At 46.2% G+C, this 16754-nt stretch overlaps 1 protein-coding gene across 3 annotated transcripts in view; it reads right to left on the reverse strand.

The window, feature by feature from the left end:
* Positions 1 to 396: 396 nt before the first annotated feature.
* GCLC (glutamate-cysteine ligase catalytic subunit) overlaps positions 397 to 16754 on the reverse strand; it is a 54753-nt gene continuing 38395 nt past the window's right edge. For 2 of the 3 annotated variants that reach the window (XM_066252691.1, XM_066252700.1), the window contains exons 7-16: positions 11838 to 11912; positions 11261 to 11377; positions 9414 to 9552; positions 8845 to 8957; positions 8258 to 8350; positions 7862 to 7966; positions 3425 to 3506; positions 3242 to 3348; positions 3048 to 3168; positions 397 to 2018 (exon numbers count right to left, since the gene is read on the reverse strand). In XM_066252691.1, the coding sequence (XP_066108788.1) occupies positions 1807 to 2018; positions 3048 to 3168; positions 3242 to 3348; positions 3425 to 3506; positions 7862 to 7966; positions 8258 to 8350; positions 8845 to 8957; positions 9414 to 9552; positions 11261 to 11377; positions 11838 to 11912 (1164 nt within the window). In that variant the 3' untranslated portion in view covers positions 397 to 1806. The remainder of the gene's footprint in view (positions 2019 to 3047; positions 3169 to 3241; positions 3349 to 3424; positions 3507 to 7861; positions 7967 to 8257; positions 8351 to 8844; positions 8958 to 9413; positions 9553 to 11260; positions 11378 to 11837; positions 11913 to 16754) is intronic. The other variant, XM_066252697.1, reaches the window with a different exon arrangement.

Consider the following 16754-nt stretch of genomic DNA (forward strand, 5'->3'; position numbering starts at 1 on the left):
CTGCCCTGGGACCAGGCAGATGAGAGGCACAGCTCTGAGGAAAGTCGATAGGCTCCATGAAGAACATCAGAAGGGAGGTGACTCAAGGCCACTGGCTGAGCACAGCTCTCTGCCCCACTGGCTGATTCTCCGTCAGTGTCTCCGGCTTAGGCGGGAGTGTGCAGTACAGCCCGGTGACTGGGCACCCACCGTGGGACCTCTGACTCAGCTAAGGTCCCCCCCTCCCCTCCCCACAGGGGTTGACGGCTGCTGGGGGAGATGAGGCATCTGTTTCTATCACTGTGCTTCTTTCTAAAAACATCTGAGGATCACAAATAATTTCAGAGTATCTGAGCTAATTAAAAAAAAACCACCCCACCACCATCCCTTCAGTGGCAGAACTCACACATTCACGAATTCTCAGAAGGCTAATTCTTTTATTTCCTCATACCACAAACATTTTAGTTTATCTGCATTTTTACTACCTGATTTACAAGCAAACTGCAAATGAAAAACAGGTATTCCTTAATCCTCCAAAATGCATGTATGAAATGTAGCATAAACCCTAATATTTGTACATAAACAGGCTGAGCGGCAGCAGCTCTATCACAATCTCTTAAAAGTAGCATTACAGGTGACACATTGGTGCCTGGTAAGGTGTGCATAATCTACTATACACAGTTACTTCCAAAGCAGGTAAGACTTTTAACCAATTGGGAGAAAAAGTCAATAAAATTCTCTAACAATTGTGAAACTTAAATTATTTACAATTAAACATCTAGGGTCCTGATTCACACACTCAGTGCATGTCATGATCTATCTGTGAGTTGCATAAAGAAGGCAGTAAGCAGCAAGTAGAGTATCCACCAGGTAAAATCAGAGCAAATGGCTTTCAGAGGAACACCGTCCGTGTGCTTACTGGAAACTAACAGCACAAACTCCTGCAACTGCATTTGATCTGCAAATTTAAATATACAGCAGCGACCGGAATAAACAGGCCCACACACAAGAGCCGGTGCCATTTTTGACAATCCTCTGCAGGTTATGCACAGGAAGAACCCCACCCCCCTTTAACAAACCACAAAAAAAAAAAAAAATCACCCCCAATAATCACATGTGAACTCAGGGTTAATACTTCCTGCAGCATTCTCTTTATCCTTAATGCCTGAATCTTCAAATTTAAACAGACAAAGAAGGAAAAGTACCTTTCATTACAACCTTCAATTCAGTGGATTTTACTTGGTGGTGAAAGCTTAGCGCAGGGTAACTAAGTGGTTAGCGATTCTGATTACAAAGGAAACAGAAAAGGTGCCAGAAATCCAAGGTGACCCCTGAAGTCCTTCCATTGATTCAATAGTGATTTTATGTACAAAACAAAGGATATCTGACTCTAAAAAGTCTGTCATGTTAATCTTCTTTATGTGAAGTGATCCATTTCAGTGAATCAGGTCCCAGGTAAAGTCTTAAAAAACTTTTACAGTAAACATTTTGAACTCTGGAATGCAGGTACAGTACAATGACTGGTATATCTTACACTCACAAACTGCCGAGACAGTTGTTGCTCCAGAGTAAGGACTGAAAAATGTACAAGCCAGTCCACAATGTCTTTAGATATGTTATTAAAATACATTGTTAATCATAAAAATACTTTACTATGTACATGTTCACTGTATAAACGCTAGATTTATCTACTGAAGGGCGCCTCTAAGCCCCGTTCTGGCCCGGGCCCAGGACACAGTCCAGTCCTGTCGCTGGGTTTCACGCCACCCTCTGGCCGAGGACTGCCGTCCGTTCCGCCACCGCCAGCAGCTGTCCTCTGCACAGCGTCTAGGTGGAAGGGTCGCTTTTACTCCCGCTGTATTTCACTTTCTTACACGCCGGTCCAAGTAACTCTGGGCATTCGCATAATTCATCTGCAATTTGGTTACACTTGACAATCAGGCTGTAGTTCACTTTATCAGTTATCACACTGTCTTGCTTGTAGTCAGGATGGTTTGCAATAAACTCCCGCATCCATCTTGCAACTGTCATTAGTTCTCCTGGGGGAAAAAAAAAAGGTTTTAAGACCCTTTAAGTTCATAGTAGTGCTTTTTAGAAATAAGTTTGTGTTCAGTGGCCAGGACAAACACGATCATGAAGAAAAATCAGTTTGACCTTTCCATGTAGCCAGATGGCAGGGGTTGGGAAAAACATGTTCTCCGTAGTGGCTGAAGAATTCCTCTTGGGAAAGAGTTTTAGGTTGCTGGTGGCTACCAAACATGCACGCCACACTGCTACCCGTTAGGTGAATGACACTGGCAGCTCATAAGAAACGGGAGCCAACACTGCATGTGTGCTAGGGCGTGTCCTCCTGTGCGGCCAGGAGGGCTGACACACATGCTGGCTGCAGTCACGGGACAATCTCGGAGGACGGGAGGTCCCGAGTTGCCAGAGCAATCCCTGGTCAAAGAGGTGGCAAGAACGAAGAATGGCAAGCAGAGTGAATGAGGAGACTGGCAGGTGCACCACTTGGGGGGTATATCCTTTGTGACTCCGGAAAGTTTACAGCAGCCTCAAGTGCAATATTGACGCTGTCCCCATTGTCACTGTTGCGTTAGTCACCGCAGACAGCTCCTGTGGGCACGGCCAATGTGAGCCCCTCAAAGCTAACCAAGAAGGGGTCCTCAGAGGCTCGCTGTATGCAGGCAGGCCGAGGGCCCAGCATCCGAGCTGTGTTCCTTCCTTACCCTGCCGGTAGCCTTATAATGAGAGCCCGTGCCGGCGCACAATGAACACAGCTGGACTTAAAGGACAAACAGGCAGCTAGGACCCTGTCTGACATCACGCATGATGCTGTCGACTTAGAGATGCGCCCCTGTTTTATGAACCGGTTTTTAAAAAGCACTGTTCATTAAACTGTGATTATCAAAGGGTTATGAGGTATATCCGGCGCAGAGGTGTCAATACGTAAAATGCATCTTTTACAAGATGTCTTTAAGAAACCGAGTATTGTACGATTGTGAGGTTCTGCCTACATTATGAGACTTTTTTTTTTTAAAAGAAAGAAAAGCAAGCAAAGGATACCATACCAGATGCTCTCTTCTTAATCAGCTTCAGGTATTTCAGAATACTACATCTGGTGTCCACATCCACTTCCATGTTTTCAAGGTAGGAGTTCAGAATCGGGATCAGCCCAGGAAACACCCCTTCCTACAAGAGGCAGGAAATACCATTAGCGCCCTGCCCGCTGGCCTGGGCAGCGCCGCGCGCCCCGGGACCCTACCTTCCCGTTGATGATGGTGTCGATGCTCATCAGGGTGTACTCCTCCGCGGCCAGCTCCGTGCTGTTCGGGGCCTTGCCACAGCCGTCCACCACGGCGTTGCCACCTGCTGAGGGAGACAGCCATGTGGCCTTAGTGGCCGGCTGTGGCTACAGTGACCCGGGAAATCCAGGAGAACGGAATACCTTTGCAAATGTCCTTCCTGAAGTAGAACAGTCCCCGCAGGACAGCGTCCCGTTTCTGTGCTGCCTTCATGTTCTCGTCAACCTGGGGGCAGGAATACTCGGGCTAAGTCACCACATTCTAGTGCCTCCCTCACCTCTGCAATCAGGACTCGGCTCCCTCAGGAAGTCTGTCCTGCCCACGCCTTCGGGGGAGGAAGGCTTTGTCATTTTATGTGCTTGCGGCCTGAGTCACTCAATCACAAACTGGGAGGTGCTTTTTAATAAACAAGGGGAAATTCTAAGGAAGCTTACCTTAAAAAACAAAACAAAAACTTATAATCAGGTAGGCTGCATGCATTTCAAAGCGCCCAAGACAGAACCTTGTGAGAAGTCTGTCTTCAGGGCCTGTGGTTGGTTCCCTTTGCAGGACAGACTCGTCCAAGCTCCCAGTAAGGACAGAAAGAGCCAGGTCTCCTGACTTCCAGTCCCCTGCTCTGCCCTCCCCGCCCCCGGGGCTCTGCCGCCTCGCTTCAGCGCGGGCAAGGAAAAGGCGGGCTGTCCAAGCACTCCAGGGCCAGAGGGTCACCAGTGCCGTTTGTCCACCGGTGGTCCTGGCCCTGTCAACTTCTTCATGTCAACTTAAACTCTTCATCTGTTAATTCTCCACCTCTCCAATGACTTTGTAAGATCCACAAGGTAGAACTTTTAAAACTTCTTAGTAGTCCCTTATTTTCTACAATGAGAACTTAGGGCAGGGGTCAGGAATCTTTGTGACTGAGAGAGCCATGAACACCACATATTTTAAAATGTAATTCCGTGACAGCCATACAACGACCCAGGTATGTTACACATCATCCAATAAAAACTCGGTATTGTCCTGGAGAACAGCTGTGATTGGCTCCAGCCACCTGCAGCCATGACCATGAGAGGCAGGAAATGAATGGATTGTTTTATACATGAGAATGTTTTATATTTTTAATGTTGTTATTTTTTTTTATTAAAGATTTGTCTGAAAGCCAGAAGCAGCCATCAAAAGAGCCACATCTGGCTCGCAAGCCATAGGTTCCCGACCCTGACTTAGGGGAATCTCAGCATATAAGACACAAGTTAGAGGGCTACACTGAATTGGAATGGACAGGATAAAGCCCAACTACAGAGCCTCTGCATCACACTCATTCATTCCTCTTCTTGAAGCTGTTTTCTGTTTTCTTTAAAGGCACACATGACTTGAACAATTGAGATACTTCTAGGAGCATATTCAAATAGTCTAAAACACCACCCTGGTTGTTTTCATTTCTAGTATTTTTTTCTTGGTCCTGAAGTTATAATCACCATCTTTGGTTTCTGCTTTTATGCATTCATTTTAATGAATAGTGTATTTTATTGCCCTGGCCGGTTGGCTCAGCGGTAGACCATCAGTATGTGGAAGTCCCAGGTTCGATTCCTGGCCAGGGCATATAGGAGAAGCACCCATTTGCTTTTCCACCCCTCCCCCTCTCCTCTCTGTTTCTCTCTTCCCCTCCTGCAGCCAAGGCCATTGGAGCAAAGTTGGCCTGGTACTGAGGATGGCTCCATGGCCTCCACCTCGGGTGCTAGAATGGCTCCGGTTGCAACTGGAGTAATGCCCCAAATGGGCCGAGCATCGGCTGGGCATGCTGGATAGATCCTAGTTGGGTGCATGCAAGAGTCTGTCTGCCTGCCCCCCCTCCCTTCTCACTTTGGAAAAATACAAAAAGGAAAAAAAAGTGTGTATTTTACTATTGCTCTTCAGATCCTCACTTTTGACTGCTCAGGTCTGTTTCTCTTCAACCTCTCGTTTAAAGCATGTCGTGGTACAATTCCCCCTCCGGGACTGGCTTCATGCACCCTGCCAGCCACTCTCCTGCCCAGGCTGAAATTCGGGTTCTGACTTAATCTGAAATCTAGTTGGAAAACATCTGAAGTGTCCACTAATTAAATGTCTCTGCAACAGATTTTTCTTGATCAATTTTGGTAAATCTTCCTCAGGGCACCTGACAAGATGCACCATGGTATGAGATCTGTGACAGGATACACAACCGAGCTCAGCACCGATGTCATTTAACCTGCGTCCTGCCTGCCCTCCTTATTCTCCTCTGTGACCTGTCAAGTCACTGAGGAACACCCGGGGCACTCCACTGGGTCATTCACCGCCACGGCTCCGCAAGGTCTCAGCACAGACACTTACCCCCTCGGCACGCACACTGGGGCACCGCCGGGATAGTAACTCGCCGGGCTCTCCAGCTAGTAAGCAGCATAGGCAAGTTCAGCACTCCAGAGCCAGAGCTCACCACGCTACGTCGCCTCTAAATGCGTCTCCGCTTCTGAGAAACGCCTGCTACAGCGGGAAGGGAACCATGAGCCCGTTCCCACGCAGAAGCAGACAGCTGGCTTTCTCGGTCTCATTTTCTTCTTTCCACCGCCCACCTCATTTTCTGTTATTAATTTATCACTCTGGCTAGCTCTTTATAAGGTCACCATGTAGCTCTCTATTTTCCACATTTGTCCTTATTTTAGGTACCTCATAATGCAAACAACATATGCCATTTCGTTGCTATTTTATATCATCGGTTTCAGCTTTTTAATAGGAGAGTTTATTCAAGTTTGTTGTCTTTTTAACCACTATATTCTCTCTGGCCGCCTCCCCACCCCCCCGGACCCACACCGGCCGTGGGGGCGCTGCAGTTGCTCCTTCCCCACAGTGTTTAGCGAGCAGGTTGAAAGTAGCCGATCTTATTCCTCTACTATCAGTAATTTTTCTTGTAAGTAGTTTTCAAATTTTCTCTAAAGGTCACGCACTAAAGAGTATCTACCATCCATCTCCGCCATCCCTTCACTCAATAAGACTACTGGCATACTTTTAGCCTTAATAACTTTTTAAGTTTTGTTGGAATTACCTGAAATTTAAAGAATAGTTTTGGTTGAGAAGAGAATTCAATGGCGGTAATTCTGAACTGCTCCGAGTTCTAAAGACCTTCCCCGATCTCTGTTAATTATTTAAGGTTAAATGCAGATGAGACTCTCAACTGATGTCCCCCCTTGTGGCAGCCATTGTCAATTCTGTCTCCTATCCAGAGAGCTGGTGTTTTTTTTCTTTGAGATTCAGAAATTCCTAGGTTTGGGTTCTTCTTTCTTTTCTTCCAAATTATTACGCAAACATCGAACTTTCCAGAGCAACCCTCCATGTTTCAGTTTCCCCATAATCTCCACTTCTTTGCCACCCTGCCAGGGTGAATCTCCCTGACTCTGATCTTCAGCAACATCTGCTCTACTGGCGCAAATCCTGAGCATCAGAAGTGTGACCACCGTGTTGTCTCTGACAACTATTCTCCAAATGCTCTTCGGTCCGCGTGACCCTTGGAGAATTTCTTCGAATCCTCTCCTGGAATTAACTGTGTTTCACTGAGGATAATACTCCGCAGGCCCAGCTGTGCTCTTCCCTTTAAGGCTGTTGAAAGTCCTTAGTTCTCCCTTGACTTTCAGACATCTACTCACACTTGTAAACGAAGGCTTAGACTAGTGGCTTCCACAGACTGTGCCTTAGTGGGCTGCTCTCCTCAGCAGGTATGCCCATGTGGGCTATGGGTCCCGTTTGGCCTGGGGGTGGACAGCAGGCTCCCTTCAGGGTGTGTGGGTGGGACAGGGTAGGCCTGACGCCCCCTGGTGGAGGGGAAGGGAGCAGGCAGGGACACGTGGACAGCAGGCTCCCTTCAGGGTGTGTGGGTGGGACAGGGCAGGCCGGGCGCCCCCTCGTGGAGGGGGAGGGCACAGGCGCTGGCTTGTCCCCTTGTCCCCCTCCCAGGCCTGCTGCGACAGCGCCGCTCCACGTGCCCTCCCTCTGCCCCGACACCTCAGCAGACTGGCACTCTGCCTTGGGCGCATCTTTCCTAGTCACCTTCTGTGCCAACAGACTTGCGGGCCAGGAGCCACAGCCTGGAACTATTCCAAAGCTCTGCCAGAAAACTGCTTCCAGAAGGTTCCCTGTTTTGTGTTTTACTGGGCCGGGCTGATGTCCTTGATGCCTTGTTTTTTTGATAGTCCCACGCCATCTGCCGTCTGCCTTCTGCGGAGACATCTCCAGCCGGCACACGGACGACCACCCCCTGCCCTCCGTCCTAATTTTAGTGCCTTGCCCAAAATGAGATTCTGGGGAGAGTGACATCAACCTGTGGAGCTCGCTCCACCCACCATCCCCTTTCCCGTGGGCTGAGGAAGGAACTACCATGAGCACTGTTTTCAGGAGTCCCCACCCATGCAGTGCCAAACCTGTAGCATAACGTTAGGTTCAAGAGAAAAGAGACTAGGGTGGAGGAAGAAGCATTTCATTCTAAAAGGTGGACAATCTAAATGAGGGCAGGTTTAAAATGAGTGTGATATATAAATGAACAGGGTAAATCCACAGCGATCTGGACCCATTGCTACACTGAGACACGTCCTTACCTTGGACAGTGGAATGAGAAAATCCAGTTTGTACGAAAGGATCACTCGAGTGAGCAGCACCACGAACACCACATACGCAGAATTCTCAAAGTCTGTTAGCTGAACCTAGACGAGCAGGAGCCAAGCGAGTTAGGGACCAGCCGCACAAACATGCCAGCGCCCGACAGGGCGCCCCTCGGACCACATCATCCCCTCGCTTCCCACCTGGGTCTGGGAGCCCTCTGCCCACAACCTGTTCTCAGAAATCAATCCTCCTGAGCCTTCGGATGTGCTCAGAGCACACACACACTGGTTCGGACTGCCTTCCGATTAACTTAGGAGACTCTGATAAAAGCCGCAGAAGGGACGGCGGTCAGAGAGGTGCGTGGGGTCAGTTCCTGCCCGTGTGCGTCTTACCTCCATAGGTCGGAATTCCACTCTCCATCCAATATCTGAGTTTGGAGGGGGAGGTTTAAATCTCATTGTCTGCCAATTTGTGGACTGAATATTCTATAATGAAAAGGCAGAAAATAAAACCAACTTTCCATAGGCCCAAGAAAACAGTACGATGACTTGATATTTAACAAGGAAAGACAGTTCACCATCCATACCTACTACTCTTCAAATTACAATTACAAAAAGGTACAATTTAAGCTTTTCTTGCAGCGTGACCTGCTAGGAAAACAAATAGCAAGTGTTTAACACAAGGTGGTGGGTACGTCAGCAGCTCTGAAATAGCTGGCCACGTTGTTTTTATGCAGCATGCCTGAATTTTTCACCATTATGCAAACAACAGAAAACACTGAGCAAGAAATCTAGAATCGGAGCTGTAAGAGGTAGGAGTCATCATAAAATTCTTTAAACCAATTTAAAATTTTCCGAGTTCTTCTCTGCACTGGGTCATGAAAGGCAGATGGGGTTTCCACAGTCATAACTTCTCACTGGTACAGAAAACTGCCTCTATCGCGGTTAAAGGAATAAAATGCATTTAAAACAGGAAATACCTCAAAGTGGTCAGACTCGTTGGCATCATCCAGGTGTATCTTCTCTTCGAACAGAGTCAGTGGGTCCCTAATAAAGAGATGAGCGACGTGCTGGGCCAGGAGATGGTCAATGCCTGCAAAGAGAGGTCGGCCCGGACTCACTTCAAAGCTCGCGACTCCACTGCGGAGTCCCGTCAGCGGGAGGACGGCTCATGGAGTGTGGAGGAGAGGGCAGCTGAGCGCTCAGGCAGTGGCTGGTTTGTGCGTTACTCTCAGGTCGCCCGGGATTTTATCCTGCGGGCCCTGGGGAAGTGCCAGGGCCGTAGTCGCTACTTACACAATGCCTGTCGGGGCACTGGTGGGGACCTAGATACAGACCTCCAAATAAGTTCCTTTTGCTAAAAGTCTAGAAGATCTCACAAGTATTTGGAACTTGAAACTTTAGGAACAAGCAGCCTCCTAAGAAAAGTTAGAGACTTCACACTAAAAACAGAAACCAGACCAGGAGTCAGCAAAAAAAAAGTTTAAGAGAGTTTTGAAGAACTAAAGTTGTATAATCAAATCTAGGGGGAAAAGGCACGGACGCTCACCTTCCTGCAACAGTTGTTCGTAGATTTCTTTATCTATTGTCAAGTCGATGTCGTTGTATTTCTCACCACACTCGGATAAGTAACTGTCTATGGAATCATATCGAGATTTACTAATCCTATAGTTATTGTTCTTCAGTGGCTAAAATAAAAAAAAATGCATACCATATAAAACCATCTGGAAAGAAATGAATACTTCCAAATAATTATATTAAAATGTCATATTTTTATATATAATAATGATATAGAAATATCCAACCTTCACATAACTGAAAAAGCAGTTAATAATGAAAAGTATTCCTAGGGAAAATTACATTTAAAAACCCTGGAGACAGCCTGACCAGGCAGTGGCACAGTGGATAGAGTGTCGGACTGGGATGCGGAAGACCCAGGTTTGAGACCCCGAGGTCGCCAGCTTGAGCGCCGGCTCATCTGGTTTGAGCTAAAAGCCCGCCGGCTTGAGCCCAAGGTCACCGGCTCCAGCAAGGGGTTACTCGGTCTGCTGAAGGCCCGCGGTCAAGGCACATATGAGAAAGCAATCAATGAACAACTAAGGTGTTGCAACACGGAATGAAAAACTAATGATTGATGCTTCTCATCTCTCTCCATTCCTATCTGTCCCTCTCTTGGAATCTCTCTGTCTTTGAAAAAACAAAACAAAAAAACCCTGGAGACAAATTAACATTTAAATATACTATCTTTTGAAAGCAGATCATGTCCACTCTTATTAAGCTTAGAAAATAAATGTCACAGTTGACAGCAAAAAAAAAAAAGAAGCCTGACCAGGCAGTGGCACAGTGGATAGAGCGTCAGCCTGGGATGCTGAGGACCCAGGTTCAAAACCCTAAGGTCGCCAGCTTGAGTGTGGGGTCATCCAGCTTGAGCGCAGGCTCCCCAGCCTGAACGCAGGGCTGCTCGCTTGAGCAAGGGGTCACTGGCTCGGCTGGAGGCCCCCTCCCGGGTCAAGGCACATACGAGAAAGCAATCAATGAATAGCTAAGGTGCCACAACTATGAGTTGATGCTTCTCACCCCTCTCCCTTCCTATCTGTCCCCTCTGAGAGAGAGAGAGAGAGAGACCAACACAGACAGGGACAGATTCTCTCTCCCCCTCATGCTAAAATCTTATACTGTGAAAGAAAACTATCAAAATTATGTTTTCCTTTAAAGTTCATTTATTTTTAGAAAGCATGTTTATGGACAACTACATAAAGACGTGAGCAGCAGTAGTGTGACCCTGGCTGAGGACATGACATATGAATTCCTTGTGAGGTCTCCTTTGAAAACACCTATGTCAAGGTTACAGTCCTAGAGATAGTTATCAGGTCTAAGATGGACCTATGTGTCTATTTTTTTTTAAAGATCTCCAGAGGTGGTTCTGATAAGACACTCTTGGTTGGAGAAATGCAAGGTCACAGTTCAACATGCAAACAAGAGGCACTAAATTTGACCCTTCAGTGGGTAAAAATATCTTTGACAACAGAATACACCTTCTACAGCAGAAAGCATCATTTACAAAGCACTCATGTAGCGCCAAAAAGCCTTTTGGTAAAAACAGCCATCGAATGACTTAAAAAATGCATTATTAATTTTAGAAGATAAAACAAATACAGATTTCAAAATAGGATGAAAATTCCCCACCCAAATCATGTTTCCCACATAGTCACCCCAAAACAAACACTATAAAGCCAAAGACCATAAAGATAGGTTTATAACCCATAAATTTCTTCCCATATGTCATAGACCTATTTAAGACAAAAATTGAAGAGAAACTTCAAAATCTAAAGTAGTTACAATAACTCCATTTTGCCTGGATGACACACAAAGGCTATTAAGGAAAATCGTTCCCACCTCCAGTCCTCTCTCCTCCCGGGTTCTGTCGTCTACAGATGCAGAAATCACTCCCCAGCGACAATCAATGTCTGACACATAGCCTCGGTAAAAAGGTGACGCAGCACTCAAAGCCATCTGAAAACAAACAGAAGTCAGCACCTGCAGGTTCAAAGTGTCACTTACATGCTGAAAAGAGTTCCATGCAATCATCTCTGGACAAGAATCAGTTACACAAACCACACAGAGCTCTATTACACCATCTGTGCCTGGTTCTCATAGTGAAACACACTGGAAGGGACTCAAATCCTGGCATATGATCCATTTAAATCATCCTATGTATAATGTGAGGACAGGAAGGCTGGGAGAAGATGGCTCTACTCAAACTTGATGCTTGAACACATAAATCTCTTCTAGCAACAGTAAACATCTGCAGCTTACTCTTAGTCCGTTGGCTCTTAATCTACATATTATCTGTGTTTGTTCATTTCTGAATGAAGTCTGAACGGGACTGAAGTAGCACACGCAGCAAATTTTGCACATGCGGTCTTTATTTTATACAAAGAAGTATTTAAAGTAAGATGTGATTTCTACTTACGACAATTGGGCAGATGGTGGCCAACTGATCATATAGGTATCTAGCCTCAGATATGCTGCAGGCTTGGAATGTCACCTGTTTAAGAATTACAGGTTATTAACAACAGAATCATTAACATCCTCACCCCGGAGTGAAGTCTGAGAAGAAGGCTGGGAAAGGGAGGGGCCTGGTGTGTAAGTCATTCCACTGATGAAACATTTACTACAGGAGTTTTGTTTAAAAGCTGTCTTAGATGAATTTTACTAGAAAATGTTATTTAATCATGTTTACCATATTAATAACCATGTTCCTAGGTTAAATAGAATTTTAAAAGTCAAGAAAGAAAAATAAGACACTAAATAAATGACGAAGTTCAGTAAGGCAGTTCCTCTTCGACGGGCTCATTTCTCTCAAGAGCTCCCCATTCACACCCGCTGGCTGAGGGGTTACAGAAATTGTGGTAGGCTGGGGACTCAGAGATGCTACATGGGTTTCAAAGCCCACTGGTGGTAGTCTGAGGAATAGGGTGGAAGGCTCAAAACTGGAGGGAGCAGAACAGTTCAAATACTGCCGGCCGTCGAAGAAAAAGCTGTGCAGAGCAGCACCAAAGCAGCAGTCGCTGCTGGCCGGGGGGCTGTAGTTGGGGAAGGTATGACTCAGGATCTGGCTTTGGTGTTCCGGGACAGACAGAAAAGACACCATGAACAAAGGGCTTATGAAGACAAGGGACAGACAGACCAAGAAGCCCTGTGAGTGGCTAAGTCCCCGGGCTGGTGCCCGGAAGAAACACGTGGGCTGGAGAAGTATTTGGAGCAGGCTCATATGATAGGCAGATCACCCCGAGTCTGCACAAGATGGGCAAGTAGGACATTTAAGAGTCAGGCAGAAAAAAAGACCACATAATGATTAATGCACATCATCCCTAAACAGTGACTGGAAGCAGAGGACGGAGCAGAGGGTGCAAATCGTGGCTGTGTCGGCACACCTGCATAACTGCAAGATGGGAACAGTTCATTATTTAATAATGACAGCTCGAATGTAGGGTTGGTGTAGGAACCTGGGTGAACCTCGACATGTTAGCTGCAGTAGGTTTAGCTAGGTCTCAACTTCGCATTTTTTAAAAGCTGAGAACTTCTGCTGGAGAAGTCACAGATGCGCCTGCTGAACCACGGTGGCATTTCATATCAGTGTGGAAACTGTGGGAATCAATCATCTGACCAAGTTATTGTGTCCCGATCTTCCTATAATTCCTATTTTAAAGCTGTTTTCGTGAAAATGTAATAGTTAACCAGCCATTACAAATTCAACATGGAGAAGAGCTGTGTCACAGACATCAACGAATAAGAGTATCCAAGTTTAAAATGTATAAAGATTGAGAGGGATTGAAGGGGAGTTTCTGAGACGTGGGGACTCAGAAAGTAGTTTGTGCGTGGGAGATGGCAGGAAGGTCTTGACACTTCTCTGCTGTGACCCCGCCGCTGAGAGCTCCAGGAGGGCGGGGCCCCTTGGCCTGAGTTCTCTGTCCCAAGTGTGTAGGACAGTGTCCGACACCTACCTGGTACTTAACTAGATGTTTATTAAATGAATACAGTATCTTGCAGGAATGAGGATGCTAAACTAAAGAAGAGAATGGGAAGGGGGGAGAAATAAGTTTTATTTTTATAAAATGGTGAGATACTTGAAAAACTTTGACCCTACAGGCCAAATTAACAGGGATTGAAATGACAAGGACCTAAATGTTCCCCAACAATTTTGATTGCTGAATTCTTTTGAATATACATCTCTAGTTTATTCAGGTCCTATTTTGTCTCTTTGGGTATTTTAGAATGTATCTGTTCCTTTTGTCTTTAAAAACATACTATGGTGAACATTTTTTTCTTTTCAGTTTTTGACACTCTTAGCCAGCCTAGTGCATACTAGACAACCCACAGGCAAATCCTAGAAAAGTCAACCCTAGGAAAGTATGCTTAAGAAAATTAGCACCTGGAACTCCAACAGTAAAGTGACTTAGTTATTTTACATCTATATATTTACTGTGCTGGTAAGTCATTATTACCAAACCAAATGCAACCTCACTGCAGATAATGGCTTTAGAGGGGAAGGAAAAACAGTTCCAGCACTCAGGAAAGGTATAAACATACGAACAGTTGGCTTCCAGTATCCTTTTAACGTAAATAAAGAGAAACAATTTCACTGGGAAACTGATGAGAGGGGAAGAAAAAGGAAGCATGAAAAATAGATGTTAGGTACGTAAACATCTAAATCTAAAATCTGCCTACAACCCAGTTTTGCAGCCACACGATTTTCTTGAAGGTGGGGATGCCTCTCACAACAGGCATGAACGTGCAACAAAAACGCGTCAAATGACTCCTAAAAATCACCCCCCAGTCCCAGAATCTAAATGTGGTTAAAATGAAATTCTGTTTTGTAAAGTAAGTTTTCCATTAATCTTAAATTACTTTAAAACTATTATTTTTTTCTGCTTTACTGCAATAAACAGTTTCTAGTGTTCCACTTAAGAGATTCAAAGTAGGGACTTCTGTGTTGATTGTGAAGGTGTCTCCTTTGCCACGCACTTCCCAATATTGGTGTCGATTTTTCTGAGTATTGAAACTGGGGTGCTGAGTGTGCCATTGAGGAAAAAAAACAACTGAATCTCAAACCCATGACAACGCTTAAATTGGACAGAAAACTTATCTACTAGCTATAAAAATGTTCTCTCCCTACCATTAGAACACATTTATTTGTATAAATACAGTATTTCAAGTGAAAGAACAGACAGCCCTTTGGAACGGAGCCCCTGTGCGTCCCTGGCAAACACCCTGGTTTAACATTAAACCAGCAAAAGGCCAGCAGTGCTCCAAAGCACCCATCCAGTTTTCAAGCCCTGAACTGTAAGTTCTAGAGCTTAATTACAAATATTTCCACAGGGAACCATTAAGATAGGAAAGCAGATATGCAGGTGCAGTCAGACGATCTTTTTATGAGGTGTGACCATCTGTGAGGAAACTTGCTGGCCTGTGTTTGTTTATAAGCCACATGCTTTATGCCACTTATGTGAGCCAGAAAAAAAATATTTTATCTTTGGCCATGGCTATTGAAACCAGGTTAGCATTGCTGGTCAAATAAGTGTAAAATATGATTTTCATGTTTGCTCATTTCTAGTTTGCATTGGGGGCTGGGTGCCAGGTATAGGTGTTCTGTGAAATTGCAAATTACCTTCCTGCTTGGGAAGGGCCATTGTTTTGCTAATGGTGGCTGGAGGAGAGGTTTTTGCACCAGCAAGTTTTGAAGAAAGAGAGAAGAGGCAGAAAGAAGCCATGTTTGCAGAATGAGAGCAGAGAGAATGCAGAGTGCTGAGGGAGAAGCCAGTTTGTGCATAGAGAGAAGGTGAGCAGATGGGGAACCAGAGCTGAGGGCTTTGGGAGCCCTACTGAGACTGGTGGGGGCCTTTGGTTCTAGGAGGAACTGGAGAAGATTCTCCCAGTTGTGGAACCGGAGAATGTGTCAGGGCTTTGTGAGCTCTGAATGAAAAGGGAAGTGTTTTCCCCATGTGTCACTCATCGGCTGCTGCAAGACTTTAATAAAGGAAGGGCCCACCATTTTTTGGCTCCGCTGTTTCTTTACCATCTGTCCAAATTCAATGGGAACCTGCATGTGCATGGCCGCGGTCACAGCGGCCTCTGGCCATACAAGCTTGGAAGAAGACTCTGATTCTGGCGACCAATTTTGATTACACATAGCTGTCAAAATAAACACACCTGAGATAGGTGCGAGAAGATGTGTGTGTCTACGCTGCAGCCGTCTGAGATGAGGAGAGCGGGCTTTCTGGGCCTGAGTCGGGGGCACGTGGGCTGCAGCCCAGAGGCCTGACGTGGGGCCGGGCTTTGCACTGATCCAGGGACAGCTTCTAATCAGCTAAGATAATTAGAAGCAGATAAAATCTCCTTGGAAAATAACAAGAAGCCTCTCTTTCTTTTTTATTTGAATTTTTTCAATTTGAACATGTCCATTTTCAACTCCTGTTAAGAGGCTTTTAAACAAATTAAAGGTTAAGACAAATACTTCTGTTAACATAAACAATGAAATAAGTATTAGCTTGGAGCGGGTCCTAGAAGGGGCCTTAACATAAACCCTTCCTTCAGCTGCTGAGAAAACTGAGGCCAAAAGAAGCGAAGGGAGTTACCCAAATACTGGAACAGCCACGGCCCAAATACACCCCCCGTGCTGCGAGGGAGTTCTGTGCTCTCCCACCCGGGCAAGGCTGACTCGGGGGCTGGTGGCTCTTCTCTGTACACGGCCAGAAGGCCTTGCACGCCCATGAAAATTCAAAATCCGAACAGTCCTTCTCTTGGATTACAAAATCACTGGAATGCATTCACCAGAGTTCATTTTCAGAAATAAGAGATCGGAGCCATGTTTACAACCTCAAAGCCACGCCGTCGGCCCTGGCCGGTTGGCTCAGCGGTAGAGCATCGGCCTAGCGTGCGGAGGTTCGATTCCCGGCCAGGGCACACAGGAGAAGCGCCCATTTGCTTCTCCACCCCTCTGCCGCGCTTTCCTCTCTGTCTCCCTCTTCCCCTCCCGCAGCCAAGGCTCCATTGGAGCAAAGATGGCCCGGGCGCTGGGGATGGCTCTGTGGCCTCTGCCTCAGGCGCTAGAGTGGCTCTGGTCGCAACATGGCGACGCCCAGGATGGGCAGAGCATCGCCCCCTGGTAGGCAGAGCGTCGCCCCTGGTGGGCGTGCCGGGTGGATCCCGGTCGGGCGCATGCGGGAGTCTGCCCGACTGTCTCTCCCTGTTTACAGCTTCAGAAAAATGGGGGAAAAAAAAAAAAAAAAAAAAAAAAAAAAAAAAAAAAAAAGCCAGGCCGTCGCTAGATGGCAGCAAAGATCAGGCATGGAGGAAGGACAGAGACAATGCCCTGGGAGTAAGGAGT

This window comes from Saccopteryx bilineata, chromosome 1, assembly GCF_036850765.1.
Source record: "Saccopteryx bilineata isolate mSacBil1 chromosome 1, mSacBil1_pri_phased_curated, whole genome shotgun sequence".
Lineage (NCBI taxonomy): Eukaryota > Metazoa > Chordata > Mammalia > Chiroptera > Emballonuridae > Saccopteryx > Saccopteryx bilineata.